Source organism: Ascidiella aspersa, chromosome 8 (genome assembly GCF_963924565.1).
Source record: "Ascidiella aspersa chromosome 8, kaAscAspe10.2, whole genome shotgun sequence".
Taxonomy (NCBI): Eukaryota; Metazoa; Chordata; class Ascidiacea; order Phlebobranchia; family Ascidiidae; genus Ascidiella; species Ascidiella aspersa.
Window position 1 is genome coordinate 3,922,205 of NC_139454.1, and position 22,546 is coordinate 3,944,750.

A 22,546-nucleotide genomic window follows, 5' to 3' on the forward strand; every position below is an offset into this window, starting at 1 on the left:
CCTTTTACTAGCGCGTGTTGTTCTAGAAAACAACGGGTCGGTCATGATTCAGTGGTGCATAACGTAGCGCAATTCCTTATATACGAATTGTGACTGAATGTGCTGAGCCTTACCAAACAGCAATACCTGTTTGCCCGATTCAGTGTATGATTAAGTCCGACAGACTTCAAAAGGCTTAGGAAAAGAGAGTGTGTACAATTTGCAGCTGTATAGTCAGGGCTACCATTCGTGCGTTTTTCTAAGACTTGTGCTTGTTTTTGGTAGAAAATACTAATGTACTTATTTTTGAGTTATGTTCTTAGTTTGTCTTATTTTGGAGTTAAAACTCGCTACAGACATTTATGCATCGTTTCTTATATTTCATTTGTTTAACGATGATCTAGTTGATTGAGTTTGACAAAAAAATTTGTACCTGGCCTGCAATCGTAAATTCTTACAGTTATTTGGCCCCCGATGGTCAGGCCTTACAATTATCTGGCATTTATGAAAAAAGTTTGAACTCTGGCCGAAGGCTTCAAGTCTCCTTATAAATTAAAACTTTTGCCAATTCGGCCAAATAAACGCATTTGTCCCTCGGTTCGCGCGATTAAGCTACCCTTACTGCATTTGCCGTAGACAACAAATATTTTTATTACTTCTTTTTGAAAGCCCTTCAAAATTCCCGAGTTATCGGTATATAGCGAGTTATTTTGTCTTAGCAGCAGGGCTGCGGAGTCGAAGTCGGACTCGGGACTCGAGTAAGACCACGTAAAACTACCCGACTCCTAAGTCCTGAGTCCTGAGTCCGACATGCGCGTGCGCAGAACAAAATTTAAAAACTGATTTGGCCGCCAACTGGACAAAACTTAAGGTGGAATAGCATATGGTGGAATATTTTCAAACCATGAACTGTGAGTGAATGAATTATACGACACGCCTGTAAGTGGATCGCTGAATATCCACGTTATTTTAGTTACGTAAATTGACGAAATACAGGCTGTAGAGTCAGGGCGGGACTCGGGACTCGACAAAATCGCACATTTGGCCAGAGTCGGACTCGAGTTTAATTTTTTGGGCGGAGTCGGACTCGGGGACTCCGCAAGCCCTCCTTAGCAGATGGTAACCCTTTGTATAGTAAATATTTTACTTGTGTTTTTCAGTAACTTTTAAAACACCTTTAAAATGCAGATGCGATATACTAAAACATTCGATAACTCATTTCGTTACTTCTCCGCTTGAGTTTGGTTCAATTTTTTTGGGCCTATTTATTCTTACCAGTAGTGGGTATTAAACTGTTTGAAACCATCAGAGAAGCGTTTGTTTATTTTTATAGGGAGTAACTAACAGTACGAGACTGTATCGTTAAACATTTTCAGCTGATCAATTTTACAGAGCAGAACGTTTGAAAGAAAGCAGATATCCAGTTTCGCTTGTGTCATTAATGAAAGGAAATCCACTATGTTTTTATTAGCGTTGACGCGAACTCAATTTCTCAGAACCATTCGCTTTTTCGCTTTACAGGATGAACATTTGTTTGCGTTTTGTAACGCATTTTTTAGACGTTAGTTTTTTCTTCAAAATGCGGTGAGAAAAAACGGAAATGGTATGTATATGTTATTGGTCGCAGTTTTATGTGCAATAAATATACAAACGCTCGATGCTTTTACACATGCGTAAGTTGCGCCACTTTTATTGCTTTAGTCCAGGGGTGTCCAACTCAAAGATGCCGAAGTGCCAATTTTTGTCTTATAACTTCTTCCCGTGCTAAAGTTTAGCAACAATTTTTTTTTCTAATATTAAAAGCGCTTTTATACAAAAAATAAAAACAGGATAATGTTATAATATCAGATGTAATTGTTTGGTGTCGTAATTACTGGGATTGTTTTTGTATTGTGAATAAACAATGACATTTGGCTGCACGCGTGCCCATGTTGGACACCCCTGCTTTAGTCTAACGAGGACAGCTGGACATTTTTTACCAAACTGATTAAAGCGAGAAGGGTGTTACTTGGCCGGAGAATAAGTAAATTGTGAATTGGAAAAGCACGGTGGAGAGTTGTTATATGCTTAAATATATAAACTGTTGCTACCAGGCATAGTAATAAACTAGCCATAATCAAAAATAGCTCCTCTGGTAATTGTAATTGCCGCTCGTAACATTCGGTGTTATTCACCCTGACGAAGGCGACTTGAAGGGGTTGCCGAAACGTTGGCACAACTACAATTACCAGAGCCGTTTTTGATTAATATTGTAATATACTTCGCGACAAATGCGAATTTTCTTCAAACAATGACAATAGACAGATTTTAATTTACATTGTCTATTGATTAATGGTATAAGTTTTATTGTTAGGACGAGAGCTCTGAAGTAAAACCGCAGCATAGAGGAAATTGTTAGAAATTCTTGTCTGTATTGAAAGCTACTATTAATATTTAAAACAATATTTAAACACGCACTGCATTCCAGGTTATTGCTTTCAGTGTATAACATATATTAAAAAAACACTAGCGTTTCCAGGTTAAATGTTATGTCTTAATGCTTCTGTAGTTGTAGTTGTTGTTGTTGTTGTTCTAGCAATAAGAGTCAGGTTGTATATCTTCTTCCGGTCAAAACAGTGATGGCTTTCATGAGTAATAAATTCGGCGTTTGTCAAAACAATAAGAATCATGTGTTTACCGTTTTGCCTGTTTACGTAATTCGGACAGAACACCTAATTACAACTTATGCGACAATCTTTGTCGGGCCCAATGATTAGCTTTAACATTGCGTACCCCGTTCAGTTTGACATTACTAGGCTTGTTTTTCTCATTGTCGCTTCCATTTGAGCAGTAAGTAAGTAAGGTTACAAAAGTTGACAGGATTTAGTGAGAATATCAAAGTCCAAACTGCATGAACCATATTAAAATGAAGAAAGAACTAATTGAAGCGTTCAAAATTGCTACCTACTTCTTGATTCTCTTTGTAATTTTGTATTGCTATTGGGTTAAAGCAGTGCTTCTCAACCTATGGCTCGCGACCCAAAATTGGGTCGCTGTTTGATTTGGTTGGGGCGCCGACCACAGTAATTCATATGTTTGTTGAGATTGGTTCTAAGAAATATTTCTCAATTAAGAAAATTTAAGGAAGCAATACAAATAATGCCTTATAAATAAATATTTATAAATAAAAAAAACAGTAAGGCTACATCTCTGTTGCTCAGTGTTTAACTTGACTAATGATTGTACGTTTTCTAACCTTAGATAAGGAAATGACAAACCTAATGCATAACGAAACTCTTAAAATAAAAAAATTAGTTGTATAATACTTCAAACCTACAGGTCGAAAGCTCTATGTAATTATGAACAAAGGCTGAAAAATTTAAGAAGTTCACTTTTAAAAATGCGATTGTATTTATTTGCTTGTTGTTGTTCGAAATTTGATTATCATAACGTTTGTTATGTCACAATGCCCTAAATGTGTCTTGAATTTGCTGCGTTTTAGCATGTAAAACTGCACTGAAAACATGTTCTGTATAGTGTGACAGAAAAAAAGAGCCTGATATTACTTCACAATTTAGGGTGTTAGTCAAAAAATGTTATCATTTGTTTTTAAAATGCGGTCACGCTGTGGTTTTAAATCATTGTTTGGTATAACTTTTACAAAGTTTAGTTTTCACAGTAGTGACTTTGGACTTTCGTTGATTTGCAAATGGATCGAATCTATCGTTTTAAAGGGGGTTGATTGAAGTTCAACCACTTTTTACCCGGGGACTTCTTTCCGGGATGAATACAATTTAACTCGTTCGAGTTATATATCAGAAAACAAGCATTGTTGTTTATGAATTGAAAACAAAGGACAATCACCAGAAGTTTTCATTCTAACAATGGCAGCAGAATTACACTCTGTGCTGCGTTTGATGAGTTTATATTATGTGGTTGCGGGAGTGTGAAAGATATACAGTATTATGCTGTGCATCGTTACTTTTATTCGACGAAAAACGACAGCGAATTTAATACATTACGGAGTTCAAGTCTCATTTGGCTGATGTAGTGCGTGGTTTAATTGAATCATCAAGTGCCATGCGACGTTGTCTACTATTAAACTACCAAATAATTATTTTCTAATTTTGAAATATGATGTTTTCCGAGTTGATAACACGTCATTAGTAATTACTGTGCTCAAAAAAGCCAAAACAGATGAAATTAAAACGTTTAAATGTGTTTTTTTCAGGCAATCAGGCCGAAATATGGTTGAGCGTAAAATCAATCAGTTATTGTTAGTGGCTAAACTACTGTTTTGTAATAAATTTATTTTTCAAAATAAAAAATAATTAATTACTAAAAAAAAAAAAAAAAAAAAAAAAAAAGTTGTTTCAGTTTGACATATCAAATTCTGTAAAAAAGTTATATTTTGTAAACGGTAGGAGTAAATGTAAATCTTTTTTTTTCAATTTTCTGGTTACTAACGTTTGACTTTTTGGCCATATCACAGTATATTTATTTATATTTCTAAAGTGAAAAAAAGTAATTTGTATACCACTGCGAAATAAAAAAAACATGTAGAAAATAGGGTATTTAAGAAGAAAATTAACATTTTTGTAGAAAGTAAAATAATCTTAGTATGTGTTTCCACAAGAAAATCTTGCCCTCCAACAGAACACCTAGTTCCGATGATAAAACTTTCTAATTTTTTTACAAAATCTCGCTTCTCAAGCAATTTATGTCAAAAATGGTAAAAATTCAAGGTTTTACATCTTATGTCAACTATTTTCCATTTTCAGGAAGAAACGCGACAATTAGGACTGAGTGTGCCTGACGGCAGCGCTTCTTACGTGTAGTTGTATATAATGGGCGGTTTTAGAACGATAAAGTACTGTATTCTGGTTGCCATTGCCTTCAGCTGCGCCGTCACCTTTCACGTTCTAACGCAACCCAGAGAAAAAGTAGAAGCCGGAAGAAGGGACAGGTTTGTTGAACAACTTCGTTTATATATACAATAAAGTGATTAGGAAGAGGTCGAAACATGCCATTAGGGTTACCATACCCAGGCTGATTACTGAGGATTTTTCGTCTCGGTTTATGCGAGTTAAGATTTTCGTAAAAAAGGTCACTTTTTATACTAACAAGCCACTTGTACTAGCAGAATGAAGCAAGCATAGGCGTATTTTGTTTCTCGCCTTGCTCCCTTCTGAGCCTGACTAGCTCAGTTGGTAAATCGACGGGTTACTGGGGATTTTTTGACTTGAGATTTCCGTTAGAAAAGGTCACTTATATATATTTACGGAAGCACGTAGGCATTTTAAAGTTGGAAAGATCATTTAAAATATGCCAAAAATGTATGCTGTCTCTTCCCAAGCTTCAATAAAATAACAGTAAATTTATTTGAAATGTCATTTTACCTTTTAGAATAACAAATCACATATGTTTCAAGCCTATTGAATTAAAAAAAACTTTTCTATCAAAATTGAGTTCTCTGTGGCTTCTCAATCGATTCTACGAATTTTAGTTGCACAACGGCTCGTTATAGCTTATTACAAAAGTCTCGTTTTATAGCGAGAGTTCGCTGTATGAGCCATCTATTCTGAACTCTTGCCAAACTAAGCTGGCTTGCCTCAGGGCAGCCCACCCCCACAATTTCGGAAGTGGGAAATAATTTCCTCCACGTTCTTTGCTAGTTAGGTTATTGATTTACATTGCAGACTAACCGCAGACATTTTGGAACTAAGCGATCAGTTGAAACTCCAAGCCGTTTCTTGACTAGCATTTACGTTTCAATGGATTAGTTTTCTAGAAGTTTATTGAAATACGCATATCTGTTTTTACTGATGAATGATTAAATATAATTACTCGTCGGTCTCAAGCAGTTGTTCTCAAATTTTCAGCTTACAGCACCCTTTGTAAACTACCAACAGTTTGCGGAACCCTTTCTGGTATTTTCGCCAGGTGCTTAACTATAATTTTACAATTTAAATTTATTTGAAACTAAACTCATTAACCCTACCAGGTATAGTGAAATATCTATTGATTTATTGTACTGTATTGTTCAGGAATCTAATCTATATACGTTATGCCTAACATAAAGTAATATTAAGTCTCAAAGACGTCCCTATTTTTTTGAAACGCTTTACCATTAGAAACGACACACCAATTGAAACCTATTGATAGAGTATACCAAACAAATAAAAAAAATATACAAATGTGACAAAAAGCTTCTCCCTGAACATTACCCGAGCTACGTCGAAACCGCTCTTTTTGAACATATTTGAGGAGTTTAGCGAGGAAAATTATGACGTAATCCTTACTTTGAACCAGTTCACTTATGACTGAAAAGAATTTGTTTTTCAAATAGCCTGATGTTCGGTCAAACTTAATATTTTAAAAATTAATTTAACTTAAATTTGAATTTTTACAAACCCTACTCGTTTTTTCTAGACACAGGGAACACAATGCCAGAAAAATTGCCACTAACTATAGCTATTATAATAGTATTTTGATTGCATTGCATAAATTTAACTCAATTAGGTAAAAAAAATTATAAATTACTCGAACCTAACCTAACATTGCATTTTAATAAACATCCAACTTAGACAAAAAATAATAATTGTAAAATTAGGACAACCAGCCATACTTTACAACCCTCCAAACAGATTTCACAGAGTTGGCAACGTTTTCCGTCTTTTAAACCTTTCATTTCGTACAGTTGAAAGCTTTATTAAATTGTTCTTCGGATTTTATGCCATATAGGATTGGTTAAAATTTCTCTTTTTTATTTTGATGAACATTTCGCCAAAACTTAAAAGCCAATTAAAAGAGTAGACGAGAAAAAGTCGAAAAAATAATAGGTATCAGTTTGTAAGATTTGTGCTCCGGTGTGTCAGCGCGCCATTCAAATGCTGAATTAATAATTAATTCAAGTTTTGTTACCGCGTGCGTTCCATCTGCTGCTGAACACGTGGTAAGCGAGGCGTACTTTACCTCAAATTGACAATAAACAAAAGCAGCTTTCTTTTAAGACTTATGGAAATGTGCGTAAATGTTCATTTCCGAAAATAGCGTTAGATCAAGCTAATGACCAGAAGCTGGTAAACTCGTTTTTGCGAAATGAGTTTAAACTCGATTTAGACTTGGTCTCTAGTTGTGGACTTTTTCATCGCAATTAGTCGAAAAAGCGCATGCCTATTCATATATCTATAGCTATATATCCTTAAGTCGAACTAATAGTACTTGAAATCGTGGTGAAAATGGTCTTCTGAAAAATTGGCTGATGTTTTTAGATTTTAAAATCATTGCACAAATTTTCGGTTCTTGTTTTTTTTAGTCAGTCGGTTTAATAGGAAACCTTTTCTTATTTAGTGGTTACTAAAATAAGGTGTCATATCGTTTCAAGCCTGTAGCGTTATATTTTTGTAATTAACAACATCAAAATTTTCCATGAAAGGTCGTTATCCGGTTTAAATAAACCAGACAATCGCACAAAGTTTAAAATTTGAATGAAAGATACACACTCATGTGTGTGTGTTAGACAACCGTGGTCTAGTCCTTACAACGTAGTACACCGAAAGCCATCGCAGACTTACCAAATCTGTCGATCAATCATGCAGCAAGAAAGGGAGGCTAGAAAATCAACTAGCCTACAGTGGATGGCAAGCTGACGTATGGTTGTTTTCGTTGGTGTATGGTTGTTTCTTTATACCCTCTGGATAACTCAATTGGCAGAGCAACGGTCCCGGTATGACCGGAGGTCGTAAGTTTAAAGTTTCAAACATCGATTTGCAAATATATCCCAAACATAAAACCATTAAAAGGACTGGTATGCTTGAAAACATCTGTTCAATCGAAATTTCCCTCGCTTTTGTAACAAGACTCCCCCAGACTACGGCCGAAAAATACCCCCATATTTCCAGTAAGCTGCAGGGATGCAGTTCGCGCGTTAATTTGACACCCGTTATTAGGTCGTTATTATAAGGCTGGGATCGGCGCCCTGTTAATTAAGTGCTTGTGGAGTTTCATGTGAATTACCGCACATCTATTGGCCGTTTTTAGCAGTTTAAGCTATTCAAATACCGTTTGTGTTTGTTGTGATAGTTTGGTAATAAGTTTTAAGGAAATCATCTTTTTTATTTTTAAACGCTTAAAATTGGTACATAAACAATTAAAACAGTTATACGATACCCTCGGGACATAACAACCAAAAATATAAAAAAATATCACACTAATAGCAACTTAAACAAAGCCTATAGAGAAGTATAGGTGTCATTTTGAACGTTATGAATAAATATTTATTTATTTCAAAGAGTAAAAAAAAATATTCGAAACGTTAAAAAAAATGCTACCTATACTTCTGTATGGGCTTGAATTTTCTCACTACGTCTTACTACAACCTTCAACCATTGTGGTCCAAAGATCCATTTTTCTTTATTATAGCTTTCACTGTTTTTTGAATGCGAACCAACTTCAAGTCTTTTTGCTAAAAACTTCCAACTCTTGGGTATCAACCGACAATAGACCGATTTGTGTATTCGATGGTAAAGCAAAAGTAAAAGCCTATTTGCTTCTACAAGGAAATCCATTTATTTGAACAGGGATGTTTACACTTAACACCATTGGGCAATTGCCAGGCACGTCTTGCCCAACGTTTGACCTTATTTTTAAGTATTTAACCTCTTCAAAAAGTCCCAAAGCAACTTAACAGCCCTCCAAGACGTATTGGTGTATTACGCGTTGATTGATTATCTCGCACGTGGCCACTTTTGCGAGGATTTTTTCGTTAAGTATTTCCGTGACAAAGTGTCTAAACTAGAATTTGGCAGAAAAAAGAATGCCTATTGGCGTGTGGTTGCCTATATATTCACTAAAAGGATGAAATAAATCTACCATATTTTTCTTACCTCATCAATAGATTTCCACACAAGCGACTCTAAAATAGTTACTGTAGTGTAGGGAGACATTGATGCCGATGGTATACCAAATTAAATTCGTAATGTAAGTCTTCGTTTGCGTTCTCTAATTCAGGTCTTTTTACTCACCGCAAATTGTTTAGAAGATTGTAGATTACCATTGTAATGGATTTAACTTTTTGAAGAGTATTTTGTCACAGTTAGTGACTAAATTTGGTATAGCTTCAATTTGGGTACTTCTAGCAAACAATATCGGCTATTAGTATCAAATTGCAAGTGAAGAACAACCATATTGCAACTATAGCGTCAATGTCGTTACAACCCAATCGTTGTTTAGCCTTGCAACCAGCATTAATGCGGAAATTGAAAAGTTTTTTTTTCCGTTATTCAACTAGCATAGGGTTCAACTAGCATACAGATTACACCAAAACAAACTTACTTCAAATGCGTCAACCCCGCAGTTATTTGCGTAACGAACAACGTATACGTCTACGTACCCTACGTATAGCAGTGACGCACTTTAAAGTTTGTTAAAATTGTCCCCGACTCATTGTTTTGCAAATGATTGCGTCAAAAGATGACGCATCAAGAGTCTTAAATAGTTTGTATGCCTTACTTGGATCCATGTTTTCTGACGTAAGCTTATACGGTCATCTTAACACGCTTCAAGCTTCATGTAATGTAAACACACTTGCTAAACACGCTTTATGAAATGTAATCAGGCTGCTGCGGCAACCTGGTTTTGAATTGGAACAAGAATCGAATCGAATTGTTAAGTTTGTGTACTGTATAAAGAAGGGAAACCTGAAGTAAATCACGTAACCAGTTTGAGTGGTGACTAGTCGTGTACGTCAGGGGTTCTTAAACTGGGTTCCAAGGACGCCTTGGTGGTGCGTGAACTCGTTCCAGGGGGGTCGGATGAGGGTATAATTAAAACATTGGTGCATTTTTGAAAAGCGATCATTTTTTCAAAGAAAAGTGTTGAATTAAAACTAAAACGTTTTTGCACTGAATATATATTTAGACTCCATTGCGCTTCCACATTTTTAGGACCGGAACAGCAGATTTTTGAAGTCTATTTGTAAGGTGATAACAATTTATGACGTCATCTCTGAAATTCCTTACCAACACTGGGTCTACGCGAAGCAAAAATATGTTTAGGGGTCTGCGGTAAAAAAAAGTTTACCCCTTGTCTACATCGATTTCACACGAAGTGTTACATCTGTATCCACCTCAGCAGTATACAAACATTAACCAGTGCTTTTTTTAACATCTTTAAAAAGGGAACACGCATTTAGACCAAAATGACAAACATATCTAAACAGATTCATATTACCATAGTAGTACTAGACCAACGTCACAATTAACCTAAAGGGGAGTAACAACCATAACAGAATAATATCTAAAGTCGTCTGGTTAAAGAATATGGTCTAAAGGCCCAAACCCGGCGGTTTGGGTCTTAATTCAATTTGCCTTATTATGTTTCATTCCAACGTTACTGTTGTTATGGCTGGAGTCCGGTGAAACCGAATAAACCATTATACGAATTGTTGAGAATAGTTGTTTGCACAGCCAGAGAGGAATAGGGTCCACCCTTTATGTTATTTCAATGAAATTTACCATTTAGCCATATCTTCTCAATTCGATGCAATGTAAGGGACAACTGACGGATGCAGCTGTCGTCACGCCAACGGTCGCATCGCCCAGGCCATTCATCCTTCCGTGTGGCTCTGATCTAATTACCGGTATTAACGCCAATGACCTGACACGTCAAATCCTTAAGCGTTAAAAGGAAAAAGCTGGTCAGAGTCCTTAACCTTTTAAATGCTAATGAGAATGAACGCTATAGAGAAGATAAGTGCTGGCTATGGTTCTGCTTTACTCGCTATTAGATATGTTGCTTAATTACCACAAATCGCACCTATTTCATTCTTTTCCTGCCAAAATCCTGCCTAGGGGTGGTAAGCCCCAGTTTTTAAATGGCGGAAAAAATCTCACTCGTTTGACAAAAATTATTTATCATGTGTTTTACTGAAGGGGTAAAAGTAGAGCATTGGTTCACCGAAACTCCTGAAAGTTTTGTAAATGACGTCACAATGTTACGTCATAACGTGATGTTCCAAACCAGTATCTTTGTGACAAGCATCACGGTTATAGTTCGATGTAATGCATTAACATTCAAGGGTATGAATGGGTACCCTGAAACTAGGAGTAATTGGAACATGTTTTTTTCTTCTTTACTCTGATGATGCGAGATAAAAACGTCTTAACAGCCGATCGACACCTAAACAACCAACTTGAGGCTTTTAAACCTTTAATCGTGGACCAGCAGCCGTCCGCCATAATTACGTTGTCCGCCATAATGTGCAAGTCTGCCAAATATTCCGCAGCGCAACACTTGATCAAATACAGGAAATGAAGAATAAAGGAATAAAACTAATGATCAAATACGGAAATATAAAGTAGCGAAATAAGCCTGAAATGCCTTTAAACTCTCAGGACCAGTTCCATTACGCGCTCGAGCTTTTTTACGTCCAGTTTTCTTTCCCAGGGGAGAGATCTGTCGGCGAATCATTCCCAGTCGAGTTTTCGAGCTCTTTTGTCGATACTCCCAGTGGTCCTATGGCTTTACATCGAAGTAGGACCATTGTGTAAATCTATTACATTGCAACCTTTTCGCCCTTGAAGTTTGCGTGATCGCTTTTGAAACTGACCGCGACTGGCTAGAAACATCGAGCTGCGGATGTTTTATTTTAAACTTTTCCATCCTTCTTGTTATCGCTCTGTTCAATTGCCAACTATTTTTGTAAATCTTGCTCGTAAATGAAACCAGCGTTATCTAAAAAAATATCAATATAATCGCATTTCCATTGTAAACGGTACGAAGCAGCATTCCTGAACGGTACGAAACAGCATTCCAGTAAAACAATTGCTGTTTGCGTTAGTACTCGCAAGCAATATAATCCGGCCCGCGGATGACTTCCAACAAACTTTTGAGGCAAAAATAAGCCTAAATATTTTTGTTTTATACGTTTTCAAGCAATGAAAGGGGTCCGCACCAATCTGTTACAAAGAAATTTTGCACCCCTCCCCTGGAACCGCCATTTTGTATTGTGTCGTCACATTCGAAACTTATTGTCCTTGTTAACCATTGGCTCGAAACCAGAATTCACGCGGTTAACATATTGTCCTTAAACTTTGAGACAAAATCAATCTACCAAACGAATTTAATTCCAGCAAAAAAATTTCACTCAAAAAACTTCCAGTGTTAGCTCTTTACTATAACTTGTAAAACTCTATTGTTATAACGCGAACAGGCGGTTATGTTTACCATGTCACTCAATAATGCAAAAATCGATCTGTATTGGTTATTTTTTGTCACTTTTTGTTCCATGGTTCAGACACGTCCATCAATGCGTTACCTAACCTCCCTCGTTAATAACACGTTGTGATGTGAACCAGATTACATTATGGTTGTCTTCTAAAAGCAACTTTCTGTTATTGCAAACCTTCATTAGGCGCTTTTAGGCGTGTCACACAGACACTCTTGTATGTTTAAATAGGCAAACCACTTAAGAAGAATATTCAACAGAAAGAAGAGAAGAAGTAAAAGATTGAAATAAAGTTATAACATTTCCCCCTGAGATATGCCCAAAGCATGATAATGCTTTAATTTATACTGTCCGTATTCGGATCTCACGAATTAGTATGCGATTTTAGCAGAAATGTCTTAAATTGTTTTCGATCTTTCTGCACCTTCGTGGTTCTTTCGGATGTTATGAGTAACTATTACCGCGGGTTGTGTTATTCTACATCGGGCCTGCTGCTAACTCCTTTATACTCTAGGGATTGTATGTTGTGCAGTCTTGCTTACAGCCTCCAGTATATCAGTTTCGTGGCGGGATATTAGTGCAAGTATGTGTAGGGATAGTGCGCGGTATATTTTTTTTAGATCTAAAACCACAATTTACAAAGCCAAATTTTTCGCTGCAATTCATAAAGTGTGTATCGTAAAAATCAGTTTCATGCCAACAATTTACAAAGACCCGAAGTGTTTATTTTAAACAGTTGTGCGTTACACCTTCATTTATGTGCTCACTTTTGTTCGTAATAAATGAAGATTGTAAAACGTTTTTGTTTCGAAACGGTTGGATAATTTCTGGAAATATAGAAACATATTTCTGAATTTTATGTTTTAAGGATATTTCTGAATTTTATGTTTTAGGATTAAAAATTCGTATTGCGCCTTATTCGTTATTGGCCTCAACCAATTTTTCCAGGATCAGGATCTTAAATGTATAATACGAAGCTCATACGGAGGGCGATGGCATTTTGAACGTTTGGAATATCTCTTTTTATTCCAAAATGAATCAGGGCTCATTTGAAACGTTCGAAATGATACCTACTTAGGTCTTTGATATTCATTCTGCGTCTAACTACAACCTCCAGTCATTTATCTTAAGATTATTTCGAATGGTTGACAAAATGCTACCTACTTTTGTATATCGTTGGCAAGTACGACTCCATAAGGGCTGATCACAGAACACACTGTGTGTATGTATGGCGTTTTTCAGTTGTCTTTAGCGGTAAAAAAGAAAATAAATCGGTATGCGACGCAATACAAAATTGAAAACGACACATCGGGGCGCCGCGACGTTCAGTTTGAGAGCCTCATCGGGTCTATACTGATCATAACAGGACGCTCGAAATATCCGGAGCGGCACTGCCTCTCTCATCCGATTATTAAATTTTCAAAACACTGTGGGCGTCCTATTTCATTTCTGCTCCTCTGTTTATATTGTGTTTTAGATAGCAGGGCGAAAAATCCCGCCCTAGAAAGAAACATGATCCAACTGGGGATGTCCGATTATCTGGGCGCTATTTTGTTTAAACCCCCTTTTTAGCCTTCATTTAAATCAGCCTATGGTGGCGCAAAATTTCACTCCCAGTGACCATTTTGATTGTTAACTGGGGATTGTGTAGGCCTTTCTTTCATTTTAGGCTCCTTCGTTAGCTTGTTTTTTCAACAGCAAGGTCCAATATTCAACTGTTGGAGGCAGCCTGACGATAGCGATGTTTACTTTTTGCTGTTTTTATAACTTGTGATGCTGATTATAAATTCAACCAATGATTGTCTATAGTCCGACCAGGTGATTTAAGGTTTACCGCTGAAGCTACTTGTTCGTTTATACTAGTCTGACAGTGTCGCTGTCGATCTATAGTACCAGGTTTGGCGTATTGATGCCAACCCGTTATACAATTTAACCCTTAGAAACGCCAGCCATGACAGTTAATGCAAATACAAGGATGGCACCTCTGTATATGTAAGTCAATTACATATAGCCACTAAAAGTATTTATCAATACTAATTAATCAAGTTTGCTTAAAAGAACACAAAATGTGGTTAATTTTCTTTAAACATTAACCAGGCCATTATATAATTGGCATTGAATCTGTTTTTTCAAAACCACTAAATGTCACATGTTAGAGAGAACCACAATGTGGTTATTATTCTTTAAACATTAACCAAGCCTATTATATAATTGGCATTAAATCTGTTTTTTCAAAACCACTAAATGTCACATGTTAGAGAGAACACACAATGTGGTTATTATTCTTTGAACATTAACCAAGCCTATTATATGATTGGCATTGAATCTGTTGTTTCAATACCACTAAATGTCACATGTTAGAGAGAACCACAATGTGGTTATTATTCTTTAAACATTAACCAGGCCATCATATAATTGGCATTGAATCTGTTTTTTCAATACCACTAAATGTCACATGTTAGAGAGAACCCACAATGTGGTTATTATTCTTTAAACCTTAACCAGGCCTATTATATAGGCATTGAATCTGTTTTTTTAAAACCACTAAATGTCACATGTTAGAGAGAACACACAATGTGGTTATTATTCTTTAAACAATAACCAAGCCTATTATATAGGCATTGAATCTGTTTCTTCAATACCAACAAATAAATTTGGCTTGAGAACACAAATGCCTAACAATGACGTCATCTGTTTTTTGCGCATGCGCACCAGGTTGTTGCAAGAGTACGATGTCCAGCTGTTCTCGAAACTGGACGAAGGGCGAGTGATTGACAACAGTCCAATCCGCAGCAAGAAGACAACGACCTACGTCACTGGAGAAACGACATCGTCAAGAGATCTTCCCGCCACTGAACCGGTTTCAACCGGTTTTCGCCGACCGAGCTTTCAGTTTCTCCGAGAGCCTCAGTGGCTGTTCAACGACTCGTGCGAACTGGAACATTGTGGGCCACAAATGGGTAGGTCATCCATCTTATTCAAACTAAGTGAACCATGGGTTGCGGAGTCTGTTAAACATAATCCGATCCCGACTCTGAAATAAAATTAACCCGAGTCCGACTCCGGCCAAATGTGCGATTTCGTCGAGTCCCCAAACCGGCTAAGGTTGTATTTTTCGAAAACAAGTGAAATGCTTGATTATCCAAACCAGGGCTGCTGAGTCTACATAACTCGAGCCTACTCCGGCCAAAAAATTTACCCGAGTCCGACTCCAGAGTCCGAGTACAACCAAATGTGCGATTTCGTCGAGTCCCGAATCCTACAGTCTGTATTCCGCTAATTTACGTAACTAAATTAAGGTGGATTTTCAGAAATCTACGCATAAGGTTGTCATACAGTTTATCCACCTACAATACATGGTTGTAAAAGATTCAACATATGCCATTACGCCTTTACAATTTACAGTTGGTGGCCATATCAGTTTCCAATTTTGGTACTGCGCATGCGCACGTCGCACTCTGAACTCGGGTCGGTTTACGGGGTCTTACTCGATTTCCGAGTCCCGAGTCCGACTGCGCAGCCTTGTTTAGAACTACACATGATGCACTCGGAAAAGGTTTCCGAAATAAGCCAGCCTGATCAGAATTCTATAGTGCAAGCAAGGTCAGGTTAATTTATGGCCTTGCTTACACTAATACAGTAAGGTGCTTTTTTAAAGAACTAATGTCGACTTGCAATATTTATATTAAATAACATGGTTTTTACAAACTTGTTTTGGCTCGTAAATTATATTCAAAACGTCGAAACGTATTCATTGACATTCATCTTAATTTGAGGCACAAAAACTATAAAAAATAATCAATTTTTTACACCAAAAAGTAGTGATACAACCAAAAAGTAGTGATATTTATTAAGACGCTTTTAACAAACCAATTTCAATTTGTAAATTTTATTAAGAACGTCTAAAACGTGTTTCTCGACAATATTAAACACAAAAATTAAACATTATCTTGCACAAATAATAATCAATCATACTAATATTCTTCCCACAACTACAAAGCGCACAACTGGTCGATGGTGAACTTCATCAAGTCAGCTGCTAACAACTTCATCAGGAGAGAACTTCTCCGGAGAACTTGGTCCGGGATGCGCCACGTGGATGGAGGCAGGTTCTCCACCGTGTTCGTGATTGGTCAGAGCCATGGTAACACTGAGAAACTCCTCCTGGAAGAATGGCAGAGATACGGGGACATCCTCATCTTTGATGGACCCGACGATTATCAGTGAGTAGAAGGAGCTTAATACAAGCGGCCATTTTAAGTTATACCGATCGCGATATTTTTTGTCCAAAATGTCGGGAATCAGCAGTGCTGTAATGACTTAAGTCAATGACTTGACTTAAGTGCACTTAAGTCACTGTTTTTAAATGACTTGACTTGACTTAAGTCTTTTGGGCAAAATGACTTGACTTGACTTAAGTCTTTTGGACAAATGACTTGACTTGGACTTAAGTCATTTTGTCAAATAACTTGGGAGTAAATTAAGTGTTTTTCATTTAAATTTATATCAAGTTTTGCACATTAAACACTCTTATTGCTGTATATTGCGTTTGTGTGTTTTTTTAGTTAAATTGTTGCTTATAATCGGACGAGTTTACCAATTTTAATAGTTTAACAATTTACTTTTATGTCAATGACATGACTTGAAATTGACTTGCTCTCATAATGACTTGACTGGGACTTGACTTGGGCAACCGATGACTTGGACTGGGACTTGACTTGTTATTTTTGCAAAAGACTTGACTTGGACTTGTTTACAACACTGCCAATAAATACAATTTGCTTGAGATACCAAAAAAATTTTTTATTTTTTTTTTACATAAATCAAGAAATTACTCATAGGTATTGAATCAGTTTTTCGATATCAAAAATTACAATTTGCTTAGATAACACAACATGTGGGTACTTTTATATACACAAACCAGGCCATTACATATAGTCACTGGATATGTTTTTTTTAATACCAATAAATAGAATTTGCCTTAGATGACACAAATCTGGGAATTTTTTAAACATAAATCAAGCCATTGATCATATGCACTTATCCCTATACTCCCAACTGATAATAACCAAATTAACAATTTAAAAAATCTAAAAAAATTCAAATTAATTTCATTGATCTCTGTTCCAGAAACATGCCTCAGAAGACCCTTGCAGGAATGCAGTGGGCCCGTGATAATCTCCCTCATGATTATTTTTATTCATCTGGCGACGACGACTTCATGATCAACATGGGAAGGTTGCAGGAGATAATCGACGCCGGAATCAAAAACGTCACCCAACTGAAGTGGCCGGAGTTCCCGATTATCTGCACTTACAAGTGAGTTACAAATTTGTTGGAGAGATTGTAAAGGTTAGGAACATGTTTTAAGGGGCCAAAACAAGTGTTTTTTGGTTTCTTTAAGCGAACAAGTTTTTTTAAGTTTTTAGTGGCGCCGAATTCTTTGTTATACTATCACTGATTTTGTGACGTTTACATACAACAAATAAAATTGAACGCTTAACGGCTCGCAAATAATCTGCACATAGAAGTGAATTACTATATCGATTGAGAAGCGAAATTGTAAAGTTTTTAGTGGTGTAGTGTCCTTTACATAAGAGGAACTCGCTTCTCGCTTCTCGAGTGAACACGTAAAGCAACCCGAGTGCCGAGTCCCACCTGCTCTTGCGCAGTACTAAATTTTAAAAGTGATATTGCCACCAACTGTAAATTGTAATTGAGCAATGGCATATGGTGAAATATTTTTGAACCAAATATTGTGGTTGGATAATATATATTTCATAATGTATCAGGCGAATCGTCTTTGCCATTTGAAATCCACACTAGGTGACTGTAAAAAAAATGAACAGTTTCTAGAATGGTAGATTGGTATTCTTGTTGAGAACAAGACCTTATAACTTAAAAACAATTAAGCCCTTAGTTTGTAAAAATAGGTGACGTTCCACATGATTTACATTAACAGGGTGGGCTATGGCCAGGTGGCCATAGGTTGTAGACCCTGCTCTAAACAATATAAAGCTATAAGCTAACTTCAAATAAATGTACAGGACACAAATGCCAACATCAAATAAAATTTCAATGCGCTTAAATCGGATTCGGTTCGTGCTTTTAAAAAACATTTTCTACATTATATTAAAAAACAGCTGGCCGCAAGTTAATTTTTTTTAGGGATGACTCCAAAAGTTGTCAAATCGTGACGTCATAACATAATTAATCTTAAAAAGACGTTATGTTGTCTAATGAACTCGTGATAAAATATGGAACCTAAATGCAGATTAATCGCGCGAAGCGCGAAAAAAAATGCGTTTATGCGTTAACTTAGATTTGGCAAAACTTTTAATTTAATCGAAATGAGCTTAGGCGCATAAAATAATCGCATATTGTTATAAACGCGCAATATGCCATGATATAAATAGCACTTTTGATATTAACGGATTTACTTCAAAGGGACTAAAATACAATAAAGACATATAGAAGTTCGCGCAAAGCGTGAAAAAATAGCGTTTGCATTGAAATTTATCAAAAAATAATGTTTTTAGGGGGCATGGTCAGGTGCCCTCTATGGATCCACCCCTTCTCTAATGCTCTTAGCCAATCTAATGACCAGCAATGGTAGACGAATGTCTGGCTGGCCTATAACATAAAAACCCTGTTTAATTTTAGACCTGCCTCAAAGTTCCAAATTCAGTATTTTTTTTCGATACTGGCCTTTGTTTTAAATTTCGTACAAGTTTTTATTACATTGTCACAGATTAAAAACAAATTAAAAATATATTCCCAATATTTTTTAATACAGTTTCCGTTTGTTCGCAACCCACTTGTCAGCCTTTCACTGTTCAACGATAAAGTCGCGATGTTCTAGTTCAAAAGACAGCCTCAAAACGTAAACGAACAGGACGTACAAATATCATTCGCGCAAAGCGCGAAAAAATTTACGCACTTGCCTAGTTAAAATAGTCAAGAAGTATATGTAAATGACTCGTGTCTAGTTTGTCCAAAGAAGCCGCGGGCCGGATAAATTATATTGGCGAGCCGATCCGGTCGGCGGGCCGTAGGCTCCTTACCCCTGTCGTACACTGATTTCTTTGTGCATTAATCAATCAATGAAATCAAGTTTTTTTAGTGCACATAAGAAATCTCTTTCCTCCCTAAAATCGTAAAAAAAATTCTAATCTGCATTTAGCATATCAACCATTAACGCATGCCAGCACGGTCACGGCCGCCAACACAAGCTTATTAAAATACGTGTTAACGGCCGCACAATTATTCATCGACGGCCGTATGCGGCCCTACGGCCGCAGGTTGGACACCGTTGCAGTAGAGACTAAGTCAAAATCTAAAAACAAAACGTCAGGCCGTCGGAAGAAAAGTATGATTTTCTGAAACGTGATATAATGCAAAGCAGCGCCGCGCAGACAAGGCAACCTGACGTAACATTCCTTTATTTTTTGTAGGAAGATCGTTTGACTTTGTTATGTAATTAGTCTTAATACTATAGTTTTCTAGATTTTTCTGATTTAGGTGCGTTACTTTTAGATATCATTGTGTGTTTCCCTTATTTCATGGTACAGAAATCACCCTCCTAAACCCTTATTTTTGTAGGACCATCGTCGACGCGGCTCCCTATCGGGACAAAGGCGGCGTATACAAGAAATGGTACATCTCAGAGAGCGAGTACAAGTGGCCATTTTACCCCAAGTCGTGCCTGGGAGGCTTCTACACAACCCGGGTCTCCGCAGTATCCGAGCTCTTCCGTGTATCGGAGACCACTCCTCATCTGAGCGTGGACGACGTTTGGATCACAGGAATCCTCCGGGAGAAACTAGGGATGCCGGATAACATGGTGATCACTCCTGGAAGCGTTATCGCCCATCACTTTCTAGGCTACAGGAAGAAGAGGAACGACATCAAGATCGGCTTCATGAAGAACGAGTGGCACAAGATCCTGGATGAATTCAAAACCAAGAAGATCTGTCGGTGCTAAAAAGGGATGTTCTATCTCTTTTTGTCCACCTCTTCGAGCGCTCCGAGAAAGGATAAACTTTTTTGGTAAGAAGTGACTGACTTCCTTCTTTACAACTTGGTCGGTCAGTAAACGTGCTTGGAAGAAGTTGGATTTGTGGGGATTGTGGAAAGAGCGAACTCTTCTTTTAACTTAACGCTCTGAAGAGAGGCTGGACTTTGTTGAGTTTTGTGGAAAGAGGGAACTCCACTTTCCACTAAGCGCTTTTTTGAACGTTCTGGAGTGAGGCTGGGAGTTTTGTGGAATGAGAGAAAATACTCTTCTCTTCACTTTACTCTTCCCAAAGCGCTCTTGGAAGCGGCTGGACTTGGGGAGTTTTGTGATAACAGCTCAGCTCATCTTCTTTTCTCCTTGCGGCGCACTGCGCAACGCTGGACTGCAAATATCTGTGAAGTACGTGGATAAAACCAAATTTCATCGTTGTAACTTCGGTCTCTAAACAGCATTCTAAACGACGCTGGACAGCGGGAAATTCGGTTGAAAATGTGTAACCACTCTTCATTCGTTCAACTCTAGTTCCAACCTGCAAAGTAACATTTAACAATTTAGGTGAAAGAAGGTTCACACCGTTTCATCTTTCCACATTACGTCTTTGACAACACTTAAACGGCGCTAGACAGTCCGCAGTTCACAAGGTTTCTCCCTTATGATGCTCTACAACGAGGAGTAAAAAGAAAAAAAACTTCACGTTCTCATCCCTAGAGCTTTGTAAGAGATCCGAAAATTAAAGATGCTAATATGCATTGAGTTCGGTAAGAAGCAATTTTCTTAGAGAAGGATGAAATCCAAGGTTGTTGGTGGTAACAAAGCAATGTAGCTTTCCAATCTATTTTTTTATCGTTTAATGCCTCCTCTGGATACACACAAGGGTGATGGTCAAAATGTTGTAAGATGAGATGAAAGGCTTCTAAGATTTTGCCACTGACTTCCTGTGTACGAGAATATGGGGGAGTTTGATGCAAGGAACCATATCGCAATGATTACCCCTCCGCATGTTTTCGCCAACTTGCTTGGTCTCAGTTCTCATTGCCTACGAAGCGGTTCGGGCTGCGTCAGGATGTCAGCAATTTGAACCAGCTCCAGCTCTTTGACTCGAAATTGCGCCGAGCATACTTTTTTCAGCTTGTAGGAAGACGTAACTTGCAGCTCCAGCTGCGAATTGTATAGGCTTTGAAATAATGGGCGGCAATGACATCGGCGCGAAAGACTGCTGAAATAGCCTACGCGTTTCGTGCGGCCTAGAAAGCGTGACGCCTCGCTCTATTCGGGAAAGTCTGTTGCTTTTCCTGGAAATTTCCCGTTGGTTAAATATTCGTTTCGGTCTCTCGAGCAGAATATATTTCACTGAAAAAAGGGAAGAAAAATTTACGTCAGGATAGCTCTAGTGCATTTTAAAGCCGGCTTGTGTTCGACAAACCATCCTTGATGCCTATTCCATTTCCTGGCCAGCTTTCCCGAAAATTATTTAAAAGCTTATTTTAAATGGTATGCTCGTAAAACGCTGCTTTGCCATGACCGCGGTAGTGGAACAATATCGACTTACTGACCTTTGAAATAGGTAGTTGTATACTAACACTATACTGTTTCATTTGCCATTTTGTTTTTCAATCGTGTTACGTCATCCTAATTATTCCGCTACATTTGTGTTATTATATCCGTATTTATAATGCGCCAATTGTTGTTCAGTGGTATGTTTCGTGTTAGTTTGTCCATAAGCCCCTCCTAGCTGCTGTATTGTCTCAAGCTAAGTTCACACTAGACGCGTTTTGCGTTAGCGTTCTGGTCTTAGCGTTTTGCGTCTGACGTTAGCGTTCGTTAGCGTTCTGGTCTTAGCGTTTTGCGTCTGACTTGGCGTTTTGCTTCTAGCGTTAGCGTCTGGTGCCCAGCGCAAGCGTCGTCCAATTCACACATAACGCGTTGCCAATGTTGACCGCCATCGTTCTAGCTTCAAACCAAACGCGTCAAAGTTGAAAAATTTCAACTTTCCGCAACCGAAAGCGTATTTTCTGCTTTAGGCATCGACGTTTTCCGTTAACCGTTTAACGCAAAACGCGAGTGATGTGAACCGACCATGGCAATTTTCCCTGAAGTGCGCATGACGGAAATACCTAAAGCCCCGACTCGCCAATGAAGGATATTGCACCGAAGGCTAACTCTTGCTGGGATGTTCGATAAAAATGTATTGGCGCCATTCCCCAATACTAGACCCTTGCAAACTTGGGTATACCGCACATAGTAATAACAATCGAAAAAAGACCTTCTGGTAATTCTAAGTGTTAAACAACGTTTTGGCAACTTGTTTAAAATCGCCTTCTTCTGGGTACATGACACCGAAC

The 22,546-nt window shown here is 37.6% G+C and overlaps 1 protein-coding gene across 1 annotated transcript; it reads left to right on the forward strand.

The window, feature by feature from the left end:
* Positions 1 to 4,480: 4,480 nt before the first annotated feature.
* Positions 4,481 to 22,240, forward strand: LOC146135234 (beta-1,3-galactosyltransferase 5-like). The gene is made up of 5 exons (XM_083394982.1): positions 4,481 to 4,924; positions 14,903 to 15,147; positions 16,188 to 16,410; positions 17,318 to 17,506; positions 19,790 to 22,240. The coding sequence occupies exons 1-5, from the start codon at positions 4,806 to 4,808 to the stop codon at positions 20,169 to 20,171; spliced, it is 1,158 nt and encodes a 385-aa protein (XP_083251108.1). The 5' UTR covers positions 4,481 to 4,805; the 3' UTR covers positions 20,172 to 22,240.
* Positions 22,241 to 22,546: the final 306 nt, after the last annotated feature.